The sequence below is a fragment of the Staurois parvus genome, unplaced genomic scaffold (genome assembly GCF_062004578.1).
Source record: "Staurois parvus isolate SC_StPar_1 unplaced genomic scaffold, SC_StPar_1.0 ptg000397l, whole genome shotgun sequence".
NCBI lineage: Eukaryota > Metazoa > Chordata > Amphibia > Anura > Ranidae > Staurois > Staurois parvus.
Window position 1 is genome coordinate 645,883 of NW_028318193.1, and position 16,775 is coordinate 662,657.

Here is a 16,775-nt window from a genome sequence, read left to right on the forward strand (position 1 = left end):
GAGGAGACCTGAAAGTGGCACATGGCAGAGTGTGGCGATGGAGACAGCAGCAATGGGAGGCCGTACAGGGACCCATGACAGACTCTGGACCTGGCAGCAGCATGAGGAGGCGGTATATAGGGGCCCATGGCAGATTAGGGGCCTGGCAGCAGCTATGGGAGGCCCGTAATCTGCCAGCACCCTATGTCAAAAAATTCAACACACCAGCAGTGTGTGAGGAGACCTGAAAGTGGCACATGGCAGAGTGTGGCGATGGAGACAACCCGCAATGGGAGGCCGTACAGGGACCCATGACAGACTCTGGACCTGGCAGCAGCATGAGGAGGCGGTATTTAGGGGCCCATGGCAGATTAGGGGCCTGGCAGCATCTATGGGAGGCCCGTAATCTGCCAGCACCCTATGTCAAAAAATTCAACACACCAGCAGTGTGTGAGGAGACCTGAAAGTGGCACATGGCAGAGTGTGGCGATGGAGACAGCAGCAATGGGAGGCCGTACAGGGACCCATGACAGACTCTGGACCTGGCAGCAGCATGAGGAGGCGGTATATAGGGGCCCATGGCAGATTAGGGGCCTGGCAGCAGCTATGGGAGGCCCGTAATCTGCCAGCACCCTATGTCAAAAAATTCAACACACCAGCAGTGTGTGAGGAGACCTGAAAGTGGCACATGGCAGAGTGTTGCGATGGAGACAACCCACCGACTGTTTTGCTCGCTGCCAAGCTGCCACCCTCTTCTCCTGATGATGCGGAAGCAATAGCCTGATGACGACGAGGCTGCCAAGTGCGATCAGCCTCATCATCATCATCTCCGCCTCACTACTAACCCCCTCGGCTGCGTGTGGGTCAGGAGACAGACCTGTCTCTAGACCGGCTACCGAGCCACTCTCCTCTCCACTACTTCTTCGCCTGGCTGCTGAAGAGGCGGATGTCTCCCCCCGTTCCTGACCGCCCTCTGTTAGCTCTTCCTCACTGTACTGGATGACACCGGGAGCACTAGCCTCTGGCTGCGAATAGTGCTGCCTCGACCCCTTCCTCTGCTGCCACGTCTGCTCGCTCCTAAAACATTGCCTCCTCTGCCACTCCTCTGCATGTTGTCTGACATACTCTTTAATTAAACGATTCTGTGTCCCTGAGTAACAATTCTGTGTCCCTGAGTAACGTTTCTGTGGCCCTAAGTAACATTTCTGTGGCCCTCAGTAACAATTCTGTCTGTCCCTGAGTAACAATTCTGTGTCTGTCCCTGAGTAACAATTCTGTGTCCCTCAGTAACAATTCTGTGTCCCTCAGTAAAAATTCTGTGTCCCTCAGTAACAATTCTGTGTCTGTGCGAGTAACAATTCTGTGGCCCTAAGTAACAGTTCTGTGGCCCTCAGTAACAATTCTGTGTCTGTGCAAGTAACAATTCTGTGTCTGTGCGAGTAACAATTCTGTGGCCCTAAGTAACAGTTCTGTGGCCCTCAGTAACAATTCTGTGTCTGTGCGAGTAACAATTCTGTGTCTGTGCGAGTAACAATTCTGTGGCCCTAAGTAACAGTTCTGTGGCCCTCAGTAACAATTCTGTGTCTGTGCGAGTAACAATTCTGTGTCTGTGCGAGTAAGAATTCTGTGGCCCTAAGTAACAGTTCTGTGGCCCTCAGTAACAGTTCTGTGTCCCTGAGTAACAATTCTGTGTCTGTGCGAGTAACAATTCTGTGGCCCTAAGTAACAGTTCTGTGGCCCTCAGTAACAATTCTGTGTCCCTGATTAACGTTTCTGTGGCCCCAAGTAACGGTTCTGTGGCCCTCAGTAACAATTATGTGTCCCTGATTAACGTTTATGTGGCCCTAAGTAACGGTTCTGTGGCCCTCAGTAACAATTCTGTGTCCCTGAGTAACAATTCTGTGTCTGTGCGAGTAACAATTCTGTGGCCCTCAGTAACAATTCTGTGTCTGTGCGAGTAACAATTCTGTGTCTGTGCGAGTAACAATTCTGTGGCCCTAAGTAACGGTTCTGTGGCCCTCTGTAACAATTCTGTGTCCCTGTGTAACAATTCTGTGTCTGTGCGAGTAACAATTCTGTGTCCCTCAGTAACAATTCTGTGTCCCTCAGTAAAAATTCTGTGTCTCTCAGTAACAATTCTGTGTCTGTGCGAGTAACAATTCTGTGGCCCTAAGTAACAGTTCTGTGGCCCTCAGTAACAATTCTGTGTCTGTGCGAGTAACAATTCTGTGTCTGTGCGAGTAACAATTCTGTGGCCCTAAGTAACAGTTCTGTGGCCCTCAGTAACAATTCTGTGTCTGTGCGAGTAACAATTCTGTGGCCCTAAGTAACAGTTCTGTGGCCCTCAGTAACAGTTCTGTGGCCCTCAGTAACAATTCTGTCTGTCCCTGAGTAACAATTCTGTGTCTGTCCCTGAGTAACAATTCTGTGTCCCTCAGTAACAATTCTGTGTCCCTCAGTAAAAATTCTGTGTCCCTCAGTAACAATTCTGTGTCTGTGCGAGTAACAATTCTGTGGCCCTAAGTAACAGTTCTGTGGCCCTCAGTAACAATTCTGTGTCTGTGCAAGTAACAATTCTGTGTCTGTGCGAGTAACAATTCTGTGGCCCTAAGTAACAGTTCTGTGGCCCTCAGTAACAATTCTGTGTCTGTGCGAGTAACAATTCTGTGTCTGTGCGAGTAACAATTCTGTGGCCCTAAGTAACAGTTCTGTGGCCCTAAGTAACAGTTCTGTGGCCCTCAGTAACAGTTCTGTGTCCCTGAGTAACAATTCTGTGTCTGTGCGAGTAACAATTCTGTGGCCCTAAGTAACAGTTCTGTGGCCCTCAGTAACAGTTCTGTGTCCCTGAGTAACAATTCTGTGTCTGTGCGAGTAACAATTCTGTGGCCCTAAGTAACAGTTCTGTGGCCCTCAGTAACAATTCTGTGTCCCTGATTAACGTTTCTGTGGCCCCAAGTAACGGTTCTGTGGCCCTCAGTAACAATTATGTGTCCCTGATTAACGTTTATGTGGCCCTAAGTAACGGTTCTGTGGCCCTCAGTAACAATTCTGTGTCCCTGAGTAACAATTCTGTGTCTGTGCGAGTAACAATTCTGTGGCCCTAAGTAACAGTTCTGTGGCCCTCAGTAACAATTCTGTGTCTGTGCGAGTAACAATTCTGTGTCTGTGCGAGTAACAATTCTGTGGCCCTAAGTAACAGTTCTGTGGCCCTCAGTAACAATTCTGTGTCCCTGAGTAACAATTCTGTGTCTGTGCGAGTAACAATTCTGTGGCCCTAAGTAACAGTTCTGTGTCCCTGTGTAACAATTCTGTGTCTGTGCGAGTAACAATTCTGTGGCCCTAAGTAACAGTTCTGTGGCCCTCAGTAACAATTCTGTGTCCCTGAGTAACAATTCTGTGTCTGTGCGAGTAACAATTCTGTGGCCCTAAGTAACAGTTCTGTGGCCCTCAGTAACAATTCTGTGTCCCTGAGTAACAATTCTGTGTCTGTGCGAGTAACAATTCTGTGGCCCTAAGTAACAGTTCTGTGTCCCTGTGTAACAATTCTGTGTCTGTGCGAGTAACAATTCTGTGGCCCTAAGTAACAGTTCTGTGTCCCTCTGTAACAATTCTGTGTCTGTGCGAGTAACAATTCTGTGTCTGTGCGAGTAACAATTCTGTGGCCCTAAGTAACAGTTCTGTGTCCCTGTGTAACAATTCTGTGTCTGTGCGAGTAACAATTCTGTGGCCTTAAGTAACAGTTCTGTGGCCCTGAGTAACAATTCTGTGTCTGTGCGAGTAACAATTCTGTGTCTGTGCGAGTAACAATTCTGTGGCCCTAAGTAACAGTTCTGTGGCCCTCAGTAACAATTCTGTGTCTGTCCCTGAGTAACAATTCTGTGGCCCTAACTAAAGTTTCTGTGGCCCTAAGTAACAATTCTCTGGCACTCAGTAACAATTTTGTCTGTCCCTGAGTAACAATTCTGTGGCCCTAATAACGTTTCTGTGGCCCTAAGTAACAATTCTCTGGCACTCAGTAACAATTCTGTCTGTCCCTGAGTAACAATTCTGTGGCCCTAATAACGTTTCTGTGGCCCTAAGTAACAATTCTCTGGCACTCAGTAACAATTCTGTCTGTCCCTGAGTAACAATTCTGTGGCCCTAATAACGTTTCTGTGGCCCTAAGTAACAATTCTCTGGCACTCAGTAACAATTCTGTCTGTCCCTGAGTATGAATTCTGTGGCCCTAACTAGCGTTTCTTTGTCCCTAAGTAACGATTCTGTGGCCCTAATTAACAATTCTGTGTCCCTGAGTAATAGTTCTCTGTCCCTAAGTATCGTTTCTCTGTCCCCAAGTATCGTTTCTGTGGCCCTAACTCTGTCCCTGTCCCTAATACAGAGCGGTCTGCCTCTGTTCAATGACTGCAGGCAAATGAAGAATTCCAAAATGGCCGCTATTTATAGCTCGACCATTACACAGTGCTAGCTGGCTGGCTGCTGATTGGCTGATGCGATCACATGTCGTTGAGGAATGCATTATGGGTCAGCGCGCCTTGTCTGCGCGCCTTCCCAGACATCCCCGCTCCGTCGCCGCACATGTCAGCCGCCATTTTCGGAAAAATTTCGATTCGCGCGTCCGAATTAGGCTATTTTTCGGATTCGGTGCGAATCGAAATTTTTCCGATATTCGACTCGAATTCCACTTCGGCTACTTCGATTCGCTCATCTCTAATTATAATAGTTCACACTACAGTTTTTTTTTAGAAGAAGTCAAATACCAATTAAATATACATGATCAAATAGAGTATGGTGTAAGATCACTGGATTTGGGGAATTAGGAATTACATCTGGGTCTTGAGAAAACCCCTCTATAAAGAGTTTTAAAGTGAACCTGTGCCCAGATCATGCACACTAAAGTATTTACATACTCTTAACAAGCAGTAACAAGCTCCAATTTATCTCTGTATCTATACACATTTTGAAGAGATTCATTTTGAAAGTTTAAAACACAGGCTTTTTCTCTGAAAGCACAAAGTGACGGTCTACCAGACCTCTAATGCAAACAATTAGCAAGTTGCACTTGTACTGAAAGGTAATTTTCCCCAGAGCTTAATGCATGTGGGAAAATTTCACTTTACAATGAATACCCAATCACGTGCAAGAAAATTTTGGGTTTTTTTAAATTGATTTCCCTTGCACATGATTAGATGATGGAAATCAGCAGAGCTTCACCGTCATTCACGTTCTGGGGCATATTCCCTTTGAAAGTGCAACTTCCCTTGAAAAGTGAACAGTCTATTTGTCTTTAGCAAATCAACACCTTTGTTTGATCTTTAAGGATCTTTAAAAAAGAATTAAAAGCAGCTAGAGAGGTCAGAGATGGCTTGTCTTAAAACACTCTTATTGCATGTTAGGATTATGTAATTCGTCTAATATCTAGGTGTCCTAGCTTTAAGGTACTTAAAAGCATGACATGAGTCTTTTGGCTATATTGGCTGGCAGTCTTATATCTTTTAATCCAAAACATTTGTCCCTTATCTATTAGTCAAAAACACCCCTCCTGAGTTTTCCAATAGGTGACTTAATTGCTTAAATCAGTTTGTCCCAAACTCTTAGCAAATTCTCTGACCTATATAAAGTGTATGGATCCAATAAAACTTTTTATCCACCACAACGTCTCTGTGTCTTCTTCAGTTATTTCATCCTCATAAATGTCCCCCAAAAAAGGAAGCTTTTATATAGTATAATATCTGAAAAACAGACTTTAAAGCATATAGCATCCACACAAAATAATCTTCCTCCAAATACTGTACTCATATTAATATTTCTTTATTATTTATTTGCTCAGTGTGTACATATTGCACTAATGGCGTTAAAGGAACCTTTGGAGGAAGATAATTTTAAGTGGATGATACTGTATATGCTTTAAAGTCTATTTTTCAGGTAAGAATATACTGTAGATAGAAGGGTAGAAAAGAAGGTACAGATCCACATGTGATGGTTTGAGAAACGTGGATGTATGCACATGTGATCACAATATTGGAGAATTAATTTGATTATCAGAAGGTATTGTAAGCTTCTTTTTTTTGGGGGACGTTTATGAGGATGAATGAAGGAGTGAAGGAGAATAACTGAAGAAGACACAGAGATGTGGTGGTGGATGAAAAGTTTTATTGAACCCGTACACTTTATATGGTTCAGATAATCTGGTAAGAGTGTGAGACATTGGAACTGATTTAAGCAAATAAGTCACCTGTCGGAAGACTCAGGAGGAGTGTTTTTGACTTATAAATACGCACTGGATGTTTTGGCTTAAAGGTTGTTGACAAGCGGCCGGGGGTGTTACTGATTTATTTGGCTGCTGTGGAAGAAACCTAAGGGACACTTGTGCACTTATTTACATTTGTATAATCTTATATCTTTGCAAAGCACCCAATCCCACTGACCAGCACCTACTGTATATATCAGCTGGACAAGTTAGAAAATGTGACCCAATTGCTATTGCTACCACTTTCAAAGCTGTTGCTAGCCTACTGCTCCCCACCCTTCAGCCTTCTCTTCTCTATTTACATAGAGCTGTAAAATCAGCTTATAGGTTTATGGCATACTCACTCTGCAGTGCTCTGAAGAAAGCCTAATCCTGGTACAAACTATAGATTTTATTTTGTGCAACCCAGCAGGCTGAACAAAAAAAAAAAATTGACAGATTGTTGTATTAATACATGTGATATTAGTACAGAGATCTCTCCTGCTTTGCTTTTGTGTTCTGACAGGGGATTGCAGCCTTCCCCCATCAGGAGGCACTGATTAGTGGTTGCTTCAGATCAGATGCTGCTATTCCAGCATGCCTATTCAACAGAAACCAATCTTAAGACCAGCTTCTGTCGGAAAGGGAGCTGTACACACAGGCTGAAAGTTGGCCAGTTTCTTATAGTAGTAGGATGGTATGATTTTGTATAGGGTAACATTCTTTATAGTGTCAAATAAAATTCAATGCATACCTTTCTTTGGTTCTGTTGGCTTTACATGCTTTTTTATTGGGGTCTCTAAAATAAAGCAAAATTGTAAATAGAAGAATATAATTGGGGAAACAATGTATGTTCATAAAAAAAAAAATCTCCATGAGTACCATTTATAGAGCGATATTATAATCACTATGATACTGTGCTACTGTATCTGAAATTAATAGTAACTATCAAATTCAACATACCAGTGTATATTGAGCAAAACATATGTTAAATACTTTTCACCTTTTTACCACTTTTTACCTACTAAGAGCTTTCACTAAAATGCATGTCACAAAACTCTTAGACATTTACCTTTTTTTGGTTCTTTTTCCAGTGGCTTTTCTAAAATAGAAAACAGATTGGAATAATGTTATTTTTAAGGTTTACATAACCTTGTTGCACATAACACCAAATGAATGCAAAGCATTTTTGGTGTACATTGTACAATACCTGTTTCTATACCTTTCTTTGGTTCAGCTGGCAGCTTTTCATGAGTTTTCACTGGTTTCGCTACAAAGAAATTCAACCACATATTGATGTATTTTATATAAATGACCACTACAATATAATATACAGTATACCGTATAGTATTCATGTGCTTCAAACTTGCAGAAAAATGGACCTAAACTGTGGCATCTTCATTTGCTCATAATAAAAAAAAAGAACCACTGTGATGGGGCTGATTTATTAACATAGAGGAAGGAAAACTAGAACAAAATTGGAGTTGTTCCAAAACGTAACAAATCAGAAATCGTGTATTATATTTCCGTGGTGTTAAAGGTGAAGCCTGATTGCTTGCTATTGACACCAATTTAAATTTTGTTCTTAGAGTCATACTGGTCATAAAAACACAAAATCCCCCCAGATTATGAAGTGATCAAAGGGCCTTTTTTTATTTCAGACTTTAATAAATGTATGTGCATTTACCTTTCTTTGGCTCTGTTGGTTCCTTTTCTGCCCTTTTCTCTTTTGGTTCTAAAACATAGAATGGGAATACTGTTTTGTACAATATTTTAAAGCCTTTTTTTATTGAAAAATAGATCATATATATTTTTATAGAGCTTAAATGAACATAAAAGCCTTTGGTCTAACATGTTGGTAGTCTAGTCCTTTTTGTTCTTCCCACTTGGAGCTGTAATAAAAATGTGGTCAGCACCAAGTATGAAATGTTTATATATTTGCCTTACTTTGGTTCTTTGGATTTCTTCCATTGATTTAACTTTACTTTGTCTTAATCAGAAAACATTAATATAATGTTAACTTACATTTTTTACTATAGCTACATTTCAAATTTTATAATAATAAGATTTGGGGGTGTTTTTATAAATGTTTCACATAAGATTACAAGATTCACACAATTTTCACCCAAGATTCCCTTTTTTAACCACCTCCTGCCTGCCATATAGTAATATGACAGACGCAAGATGGTTCTCTCATTCTGAGAGGACGTCATATGATGTCCTCCCATTCTAACCACGCATGCGCGGCTCCCGGAGCGCGCAGCGCGGCTATCGGCGGTGCACTGTGTAACTCAGACACAGCGGATCACCGAACCATGGAAAGAGCCAAAGATGTCGGCTCGGTCATGTGATCAGCTGTGTCCAAACACAGCTGATCCCATGTAAACAGGGAAATGCCGGTTATCGGCATTTCTCTCCTCTCGAGCTGTCACGCTGACAGCTCGAGACGAGAGGAGAGCCGGTAATCGACATTCCACGGAGGGGACATGTACACTGATCATCAGTGTGCCCTGATGATCAGTGTAGCCCCAGCAGTGCCACCTGTCAGTGTCCATCAGTGCTAGCTGTCAGTGCTCATCAGTGCCACGTGCCAGTGCCCATCAATGCCACATCAATGCCTCATATCAGTGCCTACTAGTGCACATCAATGTTACATATCAGTGCCCATCTGAGCTTCCTTTCAGTGTCACCCATCAGTGCCAGTCAGTTTCACCTATCAATGCCAATCAGTGCCACCTATCAGTGCTGCCTATCAGTGCCAGTCAGTGCAGCCTAACAGTGCCAGTCAGTGCAGCCCATCAGTGCCAGTCAGTGCCGCCTATCAGTGCACAACAGTGCCACCTATCAGTGCCCGCCAGTGCCGCCTATCAGTGCCCGCCAGTGCCGCCTATCTGTGCCCCTCAGTGCTGCCTATCAGTGCCAGTCAGTGCAGCCTAACAGTGCCAGTCAGTGCAGCCCATCAGTGCCAGTCAGTGCTGCCTATCAGTGCCAGTCAGTGCCACCTATCAGTGCGATATATCAGTGCTGCCTTTCAGTGCACATCAGTGATGCCTATCAATGCCATAAGTGCAACCTACCAGTGTCTCCTCATCAGTGCCACCTATCAGTGTCCATCAGTGCAGCCTATCAGTGCCCATCACAGCAGCCTCATTAGCACACATCAGTGAAGGAGAAAAATCACTTATTTACAAACTTTTATAACAAAAACTAAGAAAAAACGTTTTTGTTTTTCAAAATTTTCAGTGGTTTTTGGTTTGTTTAAGAAAAAATAAAAAACCCAGAGGTGATTAAATACCACCAAAATAAAGCTCCATCTGTCACAAAAAAATGATAAAAATTTCATATTGGTACAGTGTTGCATAACGGCACAATTGTCATTCAAAGTGCAACAGCACTGGAAGCTGGAAATTGGCCTGGGCAGGAAGGGGGTATAAGTGCCCTGTAGGCTTGTGGTTAAAATGTGATTAATTTTAGAGATGTATGATTGATGGCTGAATGTTGTGTGAATCTTGAGTGAAAATATTTATAATTAGACAACTTATTGTTTTAAAGCAACATTAAAAAATTAGGGGGGGGGGGCAACATTTAAAGCAGCTGTGTATAGTTACCCTTCTTTGGTTCAGTTGGTACTTTTTCATGCTTCTTTGGGGGTTCTTCTAAGGGTAAAGAAAGAACATTGACATTATAAAATGGACTTAAATAAAGTAAAATGATTTTGTAATAGAAACAATAACTACAGTTGCAAGAAAAAGTATGTGAACCCCTTGGGATTACGTGGAGTTTTGCATGAATTGGGCATAAAATGTGCTCTGAACGTCATCTAAGTCACAACAATAGAAGAACACAGTCTGCTGAACATAATACTACATCAAACATTAGATGTTGCCATGGTTTAATTGCACATAACATGTAAACATTCACAGTGCAGGGAGGAAAAAGTATGTGAGGCCCCAGCTTAATGACTTCTCCCAGAGCTAATTGGAGCCAGGAGTGAGCCAACCTTGACTCCAATCAGTGTGATGATATTGGATGTGTTGCTGACAGCTGTCCTGCCATTAAAAAACACACACCTGTTTTGGGTTTACTGGTTTCAAGAAGCACTGTCTGATGTGAACCATGCCTCGCAGAAAAGAGCTCTCAGAAGACCTACGATCAAGAATTGTTGACTTGCATGAAGCTGGAAAGGGTTACAAAAGTATCTCCAAAAGCCTTGATGTTCATGTGTCCACGGTAAGACAGACTGTCTACAAATGGAGAAAGTTTAGCACTGTTGCTACTCTCCCTAGGCGTGGTCATCCTGTAAAAATGACTGCAAGAGCACAGCGCAGAATGCTGCATGAGGTAAAGAAGAATCCCAGAGTGTCAGCTAAAGACCTACAGAAATCTCTGGCACATGCTAACATTTTTGTTGACACATCTACAATAAGGAAAACATTAAACAAGAATGGAGTACATGGGAGGACACCACGGAGGAAGCCATTGCTGTCCAAAAAGAATATTGCAGCACGTTTGAAGTTTGCAAAAGAGCACCTGGATGTTCCACAGCACTACTGGCAAAATATACTGTGGGCAGATGAAACCAAGATTGAGTTGTTTGGGAAGAACACACAACACTATGTGTGGAGAAAAAAAGGCACAGCACACCAACATCAAAACCTCATCCCCACTGTGAAACATGGCGGAGTGAGCATCATGGTTTGGGAATGCTTTGCTGCCTCAGGGCCTGGACGGATTGTTGTCATTGATGGGAAAATGAATTCCAGGGTTTATCAAGACATTTTGCAGGAAAACGTACGACCATCTGTCCGCCAACTGAAGCTCCGCAGAGGCTGGGTGATGCAACAGGACAATGACACAAAGCATACAAGTCATTCAACAAAACAATGGCTGCAACAGCACAGAATACGCCTTCTGGAGTGGCCCAGTCAGAGTCCTGACCTCAACCCCATTGAAATGCTGTGGCATGACCTTAAGAGTTCCATTCACACCAGACATCCCAAGCATATTGCTACACTGAAACAGTTTTGTGAAGAGCAGTGCTCCAAAATGACTCCAGATCGTTGTGCAGGTCTGATCTGCAACTACAGGAAACGTTTGGTTGAGGTTATTGCTGCCAAAGAAGGGTCAACCAGTTATTAAGTCCAAAGGTTCACATACTTTTTCCTCCCTGCACTGTGAATGTGTACATGTTATGTGCAATTAAACCATGGCAACATCTAATGTTTGTGTAGTATTATGTTCAGCAGACTGTGTTCTTCTATTGTTGTGACTTAGATGACGTTCAGAGCACATTTTATGCCCAATTCATGCAAAACTCCACGTAATCCCAAGGGGTTCACATACTTTTTCTTGCAACTGTATGTTAACATACACAACAGTACATGGCACAAATTTATTATTAACTCTTGTGTAAAAGGATGGAAATTGGCACGTGTCTTTATAAGTCTTCTGAGAAAGTTTAATTTAGCCATTATTTGTAATGCTGTCACCTTAGGATTTTTCAAGTCAATAATAGTTCCTGGAAACTGTGCAGTATAAGTGTACAGTTATACTGCACATATGCTGGATATATTTTAAATGCATTATTTAGGTACTCTGTTGACCTGAATATCTGAAACAAGATCTGACTGTGTGGTTTTATTTTTATATATATATATATATATATATATATACATACATACACACACAGTATATGTAACAGTATACATACATTCCTTTCAATTTCACCTTTACAGACCAAATTGTCAAAAAAAGTGATGATTACAGGACTTGTGCAAACCATCTAACATTACATCCTTACGCACAGTGGACTTTTTTTACAGCTGCTGTTTTTGGCTTTTGCCATTTTTTTCTACAGCCAGTAATCTCCCCAGCATGTTATCCTATGTATCCATGCACACATAGGCTGTAGTCAGTGTTTTTTGGCAGGAGTATTATTGGGTTGCAAAAAAACCCAGAACTAGTGAGTTTCTAGAGGATTTTTTTAGCTGTAAAACACTCTAATGCTGAAAAATGCATTAAAACATGGCAAACCACCATTTTTGGACATTTGTTTGAGTTACAAAAATGCTACAAAATGCAAAAACGTGACAAAATACAGCTAAACGCTAATGCAAAAATGCTGAAAAACTCACCTTTTTAACATGACTTTACACAGCTAACATTACCAGAGTTATTAAAACACCCAGTGTGCATGGAGTCTACAAGTTAGGCTTAGACTGCTCAGGTTTTTATCATATGCTCTAAATCTTCTCAAAACAAAAACACAGCTCTTGCCTGCAAGGTAGAGTTACAATAATGTCAATTTTCTCTACTAATCTAGTTACATGGAGAGTGGCAAACATAGATGTGAATGTTATTTACAAATTCAAATACATTTTTTGTTTAGGTGTGTTTTATATTAACTATTAACTACCTGCCGACCGCAGATAGCCGAATGACGGCTGCACTGCGGCCGGCCAGTTCTGAGTGGACGTCATATGACGGCCTCCCAGAACGCGCTCTCCTGCACGCCCAGGGGGGCGCGCACCCGGCGATCTCCGTGATCGCTGTGTCCTACGGACACAGCTGATCACATGATGTGGTAAAAGGCCAATCACAGCGGCCTTTTACCACGTGATCAGCGGTGTCCAATGACACGCTGATCAGAGGGAAATGCAAGTGCCGGTTCTCGGCTGCACTTTCCTCACGCTGTCAGATCGTGAGGAAAGTACTGCCGAGAACCGGCAGTTGTCAGTGCCCTGATGATCGGTGCCCAGCAGTGCCACCCGCAAGTTCCGCCCACCTGTGCCTAGCAGTGCGCCCACTAGCTCCTCCAACCGGTGCCCAGCAGATCACCCACCTGTGTCCAGCAGTGCACCCACCTATGCCCAGCAGTGCACCCACCTGTGCCACTCTGCAGTGTCACACACCTGTGCCCAGAAGTGCCACCCACCTGTGCCCAGCAGTGCCACCCACCTGTGCCCACCCACCTGTGCCCACCAGTGCCACCCACCTGTGCCACCCACCTGTGCCCACCCACCAGTGCTGCCCACCAGTGCCACCCACCAGTGCAGCCCAGCAGTGCTGCCAGTCAGTGCCACCAGTCAGTGCCCAGGGGTTGTGCCAGTCAGTGCCGCCAGTCAGTGCCCAGCAGTGATGCCAGTCAGTGCCGTCTATCAGTACCCATCATCAGTGTCACCTATCAGTGCCGCCTATCAGTGCTGCATATTAGTGCCGCCTATCCGTGACACCTCATTAGTACTGCCTATCAGTGCCCTTTAGTGCTGCCTATCAGTGCCCATCAGTGCCGCCTATCAGTGCCCATCAGTGCTGCCTCATCAACGCACATCAGTGAAGGAGAAAAAGTACCTGTTTGAAAAATTTTATAATAGAAACAAAGAAACTTTTTTTTTTTTTCAAATTTTTTGCATTTTTTTTATTTAATGCACAAAAAGTAAAGCGCCCAGTGGCGATTAAATACCACCAAAAGAAAGCTCTATTTGTGAGAAAAAAATGATCAAAATTTCATATGGGTACAATGTTGCATGACCGCGCAATTGTCAATCAAAGTGCGGCAGCGCTGAAAGCTGAAAATTGGCCTGGTAAATAAGGGGGTATAAGTGCCCGGTAGGCAAGTGGTTAATGTATATAATGAGCTTGGTATAAAGTAATATAGATGAAACAGTTATGGCTACTGTTTTATTACTATATCTGAAAACAGGTTACCTTTCTTTGGTTCTTCTTTCTCTTTAGGCTTTGCTACTGATACTTCTGCAAAATACATTACAAATACTGTAAGTCAGAGGTAAGATACATGTAATATTTTTTGAAATCTCAGTACATACATGTATTATGTCAAGGTACGTTTAATCACACTGAATTTTTATAGACTTTTATAGCACTTTGAATTTATATGAATAAAGCAGTGTGGAGCGATATATATTGGTGGTCTTCTTCATAGTCCCTTTCCTAGCCACAGACCAAGCACCATCACAATCAATTTTACAATACGTCTGAAAACACAATAACTTGCTAATGCTTATATGAGATATTAAGAGTTGGGTTTACATTTTTTTCATGGGGTGTACCTACTTTTACACATGCCTGTATACTTTACTATGCTGTATATCTGAAATAATAACATTGTTAATATTTCTGGAATATGAACAAATAACATACCTTTCTTCAGAATAGTTGGTTCTTTTTCTTTTTTCTTCTCTATTACCACCTCTAAAATTGAAATCATAATCATATTAGTGCTACTGTACATTCCATAGTGAAACATTATCATAATACATGTCTAATTGATAGAAAAAGCACTGCACTGTTCTGTGATTTTACATGGTCATGTATTTTCAGATTAGCTAGTGCTGTATATGAAAGAAACATGTATATATTGCTTTGTGCTTAGTTTTATTTTCTGTGAAAAACAAAATATGTTTTGGACTTGCTGAATATCTCAGCCTATGTAAAAGCTAAATATCTGCTACTAATTAAAACATGTTTGGAATAGTTGCTTTTCTTACCCAGAAAATAATAATATTAGGCCTTCTTATAATAATTTTGTATGATTCTGAGGCTGTGTGATTTTTACATGATGCTCTATAGTTTCCACCCAGTCTAATCTCTTTATAGCTATATAGTTAGTCTGGTTGAAAAAAGACACAAGTCCATCTAGTTCAACCAGTTAAAAGGAATATACAATGCTCAGCATACTGTATACTTTAAACATTTGCTTACTAATTTGTATTCTGTACTGTATATCTTTCTGTAATCATCTATTGCTAGCCACACTTTTGTTGAATTCAACTTTTTTGCTTGTTCAGCTACCAGCTTTACATGTTTTAATGAAATGTCTTTAAAAATGTGTAGATAAGTCGACAACATAGTTTACACATTTTTAAACATGTTTGTATTACATTCTGACAAGAGCAACCTTTACACAATGCACTTTTTTCTCCACTTGGTCTAATCTCTGTATATTGTTCCACAAATACTTTATTCATTTGCTTAGCAAGTTGTTTTCTGCACTGTATATCTCTCTGTATCTGTTTCTTTATAGCCATACTTTCGTTGCGTTTACCTTTTTTTGGTTCAGCTACCGGCTTTTCATGTTTTTTCACTGGAATTTCTGAAAACAAAATATTGTAGATAACATAGTTTACACATTTTTAATAGTGATTTTATTACATTAATTCAGTGTAGATAATAAAATTAAGCATTAAAACGAGGGATTCAAATACAAAGCTACATTGTACCACCGCTGATAACATTCAATATAACAAACATGTATGTATTGTTAATTATGATTAATGTTCTTTTAAATATGCAATTTTAGAAAAGATAAGACAATGTTTTTTATATTCTTAAAACATAAAAACTCCAGGGATATCAAATGTTATGGTGAGAGTGCTGCTTTTTGTTGTTCTTTGCATATATATTTGGAAATAGGCCATTTGGAGTTCTTTGTATTAATTTTAATTCATTCTAATTTATTAAGTATAGGTTAACACCTGTGCATTTTCCGTTGTGTTTTGCATAAACACACAGCAGTCCATTTAACCTGATTTCCTATGGGACAGGTTCACATCTCTGCATTTTCACCTGCTGCATTTTTTAGAAAGGGTCAGGGACTTTTTTAAATGCAAAATGTTTTATTTTTGGTTCTATAGACTTTAATGGATATGCTGCAGAAAAGTATGTAGTGCATTTTTGATGCATTTTTATGTGTTTTTGATGCTTTTTTGCGGTTCAATCTGCTCAGCAACAAAGCATCAAAAACACGTAAATAAATGTGCAAAAATGCAAAACGCACCACAAAAAACACAGAAATGGATCAAATGCAAACTCCATAGCGTAAAGCAATAGAAAACATACTCTTTAAAGCAAAAGACAAACATGTACCCCAGGTGGTGTAATGTCACTATGGTAACAGTGTACTGCTAGGGTGATGGTATGTAAAATATATATATATAGTAGAAATAATAATATTAAAATAACGTAAAATAAAAATGTAAATATATATATATATATATATATATATATATATATATATATATATATATATAAACTGATTTGGGTTATTTGTTTACCAAAAAGTTAGCAGAATACATTTTGGCCAAGATCTATGAAAAAAGATTATTTGCAAAATAATCTTCATTTATATAGCAAAAAAAAAAAAAATTTCAGTGGTGAATACATACTACCAAAAGAAAGTTCTATCTCTCTCAAGAAAAATGCTAAAAATGTAATTTGGGTACAGTGTTGCATGACCGGGCAATTGTCATTCAAAGTGTGACAGCGCTGAAAGCTACAAATTGGCCTGGAATAGAAGGGGGCAGGGGCGGACTGACCATTTGGAAACTGAGGCACTACCTGAGGGCTCGGGGTCAGTAGGGGGCCCCATGAGATGCTCCTGGTACCTTTCATTGGCTTTTTCATAGGCTTTTTTGGGTGTGGGCGAGGACACAGGGGCCCCATGATCCCCTATTGCTCAAGGGCCCCATGAGTTGTCAGTCCGCCTCTGGAAGGGGGTGAAAGTGTGCGGACTTGAAGTGGTTAAAGTGTAGTTACTTTTCTTAGGCTTTGT

At 41.2% G+C, this 16,775-nt stretch overlaps 1 protein-coding gene across 50 annotated transcripts in view; it reads right to left on the reverse strand.

The window, feature by feature from the left end:
* The window catches only part of TRDN (triadin), a 974,263-nt gene that overhangs the window by 369,104 nt on the left and 588,384 nt on the right, over nucleotides 1-16,775 (reverse strand). For 49 of the 50 annotated variants that reach the window (XM_089686429.1, XM_089686384.1, XM_089686382.1 and 46 more), the window contains 8 exons: nucleotides 15,270-15,317; nucleotides 14,366-14,416; nucleotides 13,913-13,957; nucleotides 9,814-9,861; nucleotides 7,893-7,940; nucleotides 7,416-7,475; nucleotides 7,278-7,307; nucleotides 6,960-7,004 (listed from right to left, as the gene is read on the reverse strand). In XM_089686429.1, the coding sequence (XP_089542555.1) occupies nucleotides 6,960-7,004; nucleotides 7,278-7,307; nucleotides 7,416-7,475; nucleotides 7,893-7,940; nucleotides 9,814-9,861; nucleotides 13,913-13,957; nucleotides 14,366-14,416; nucleotides 15,270-15,317 (375 nt within the window). The remainder of the gene's footprint in view (nucleotides 1-6,959; nucleotides 7,005-7,277; nucleotides 7,308-7,415; nucleotides 7,476-7,892; nucleotides 7,941-9,813; nucleotides 9,862-13,912; nucleotides 13,958-14,365; nucleotides 14,417-15,269; nucleotides 15,318-16,775) is intronic. The other variant, XM_089686386.1, reaches the window with a different exon arrangement.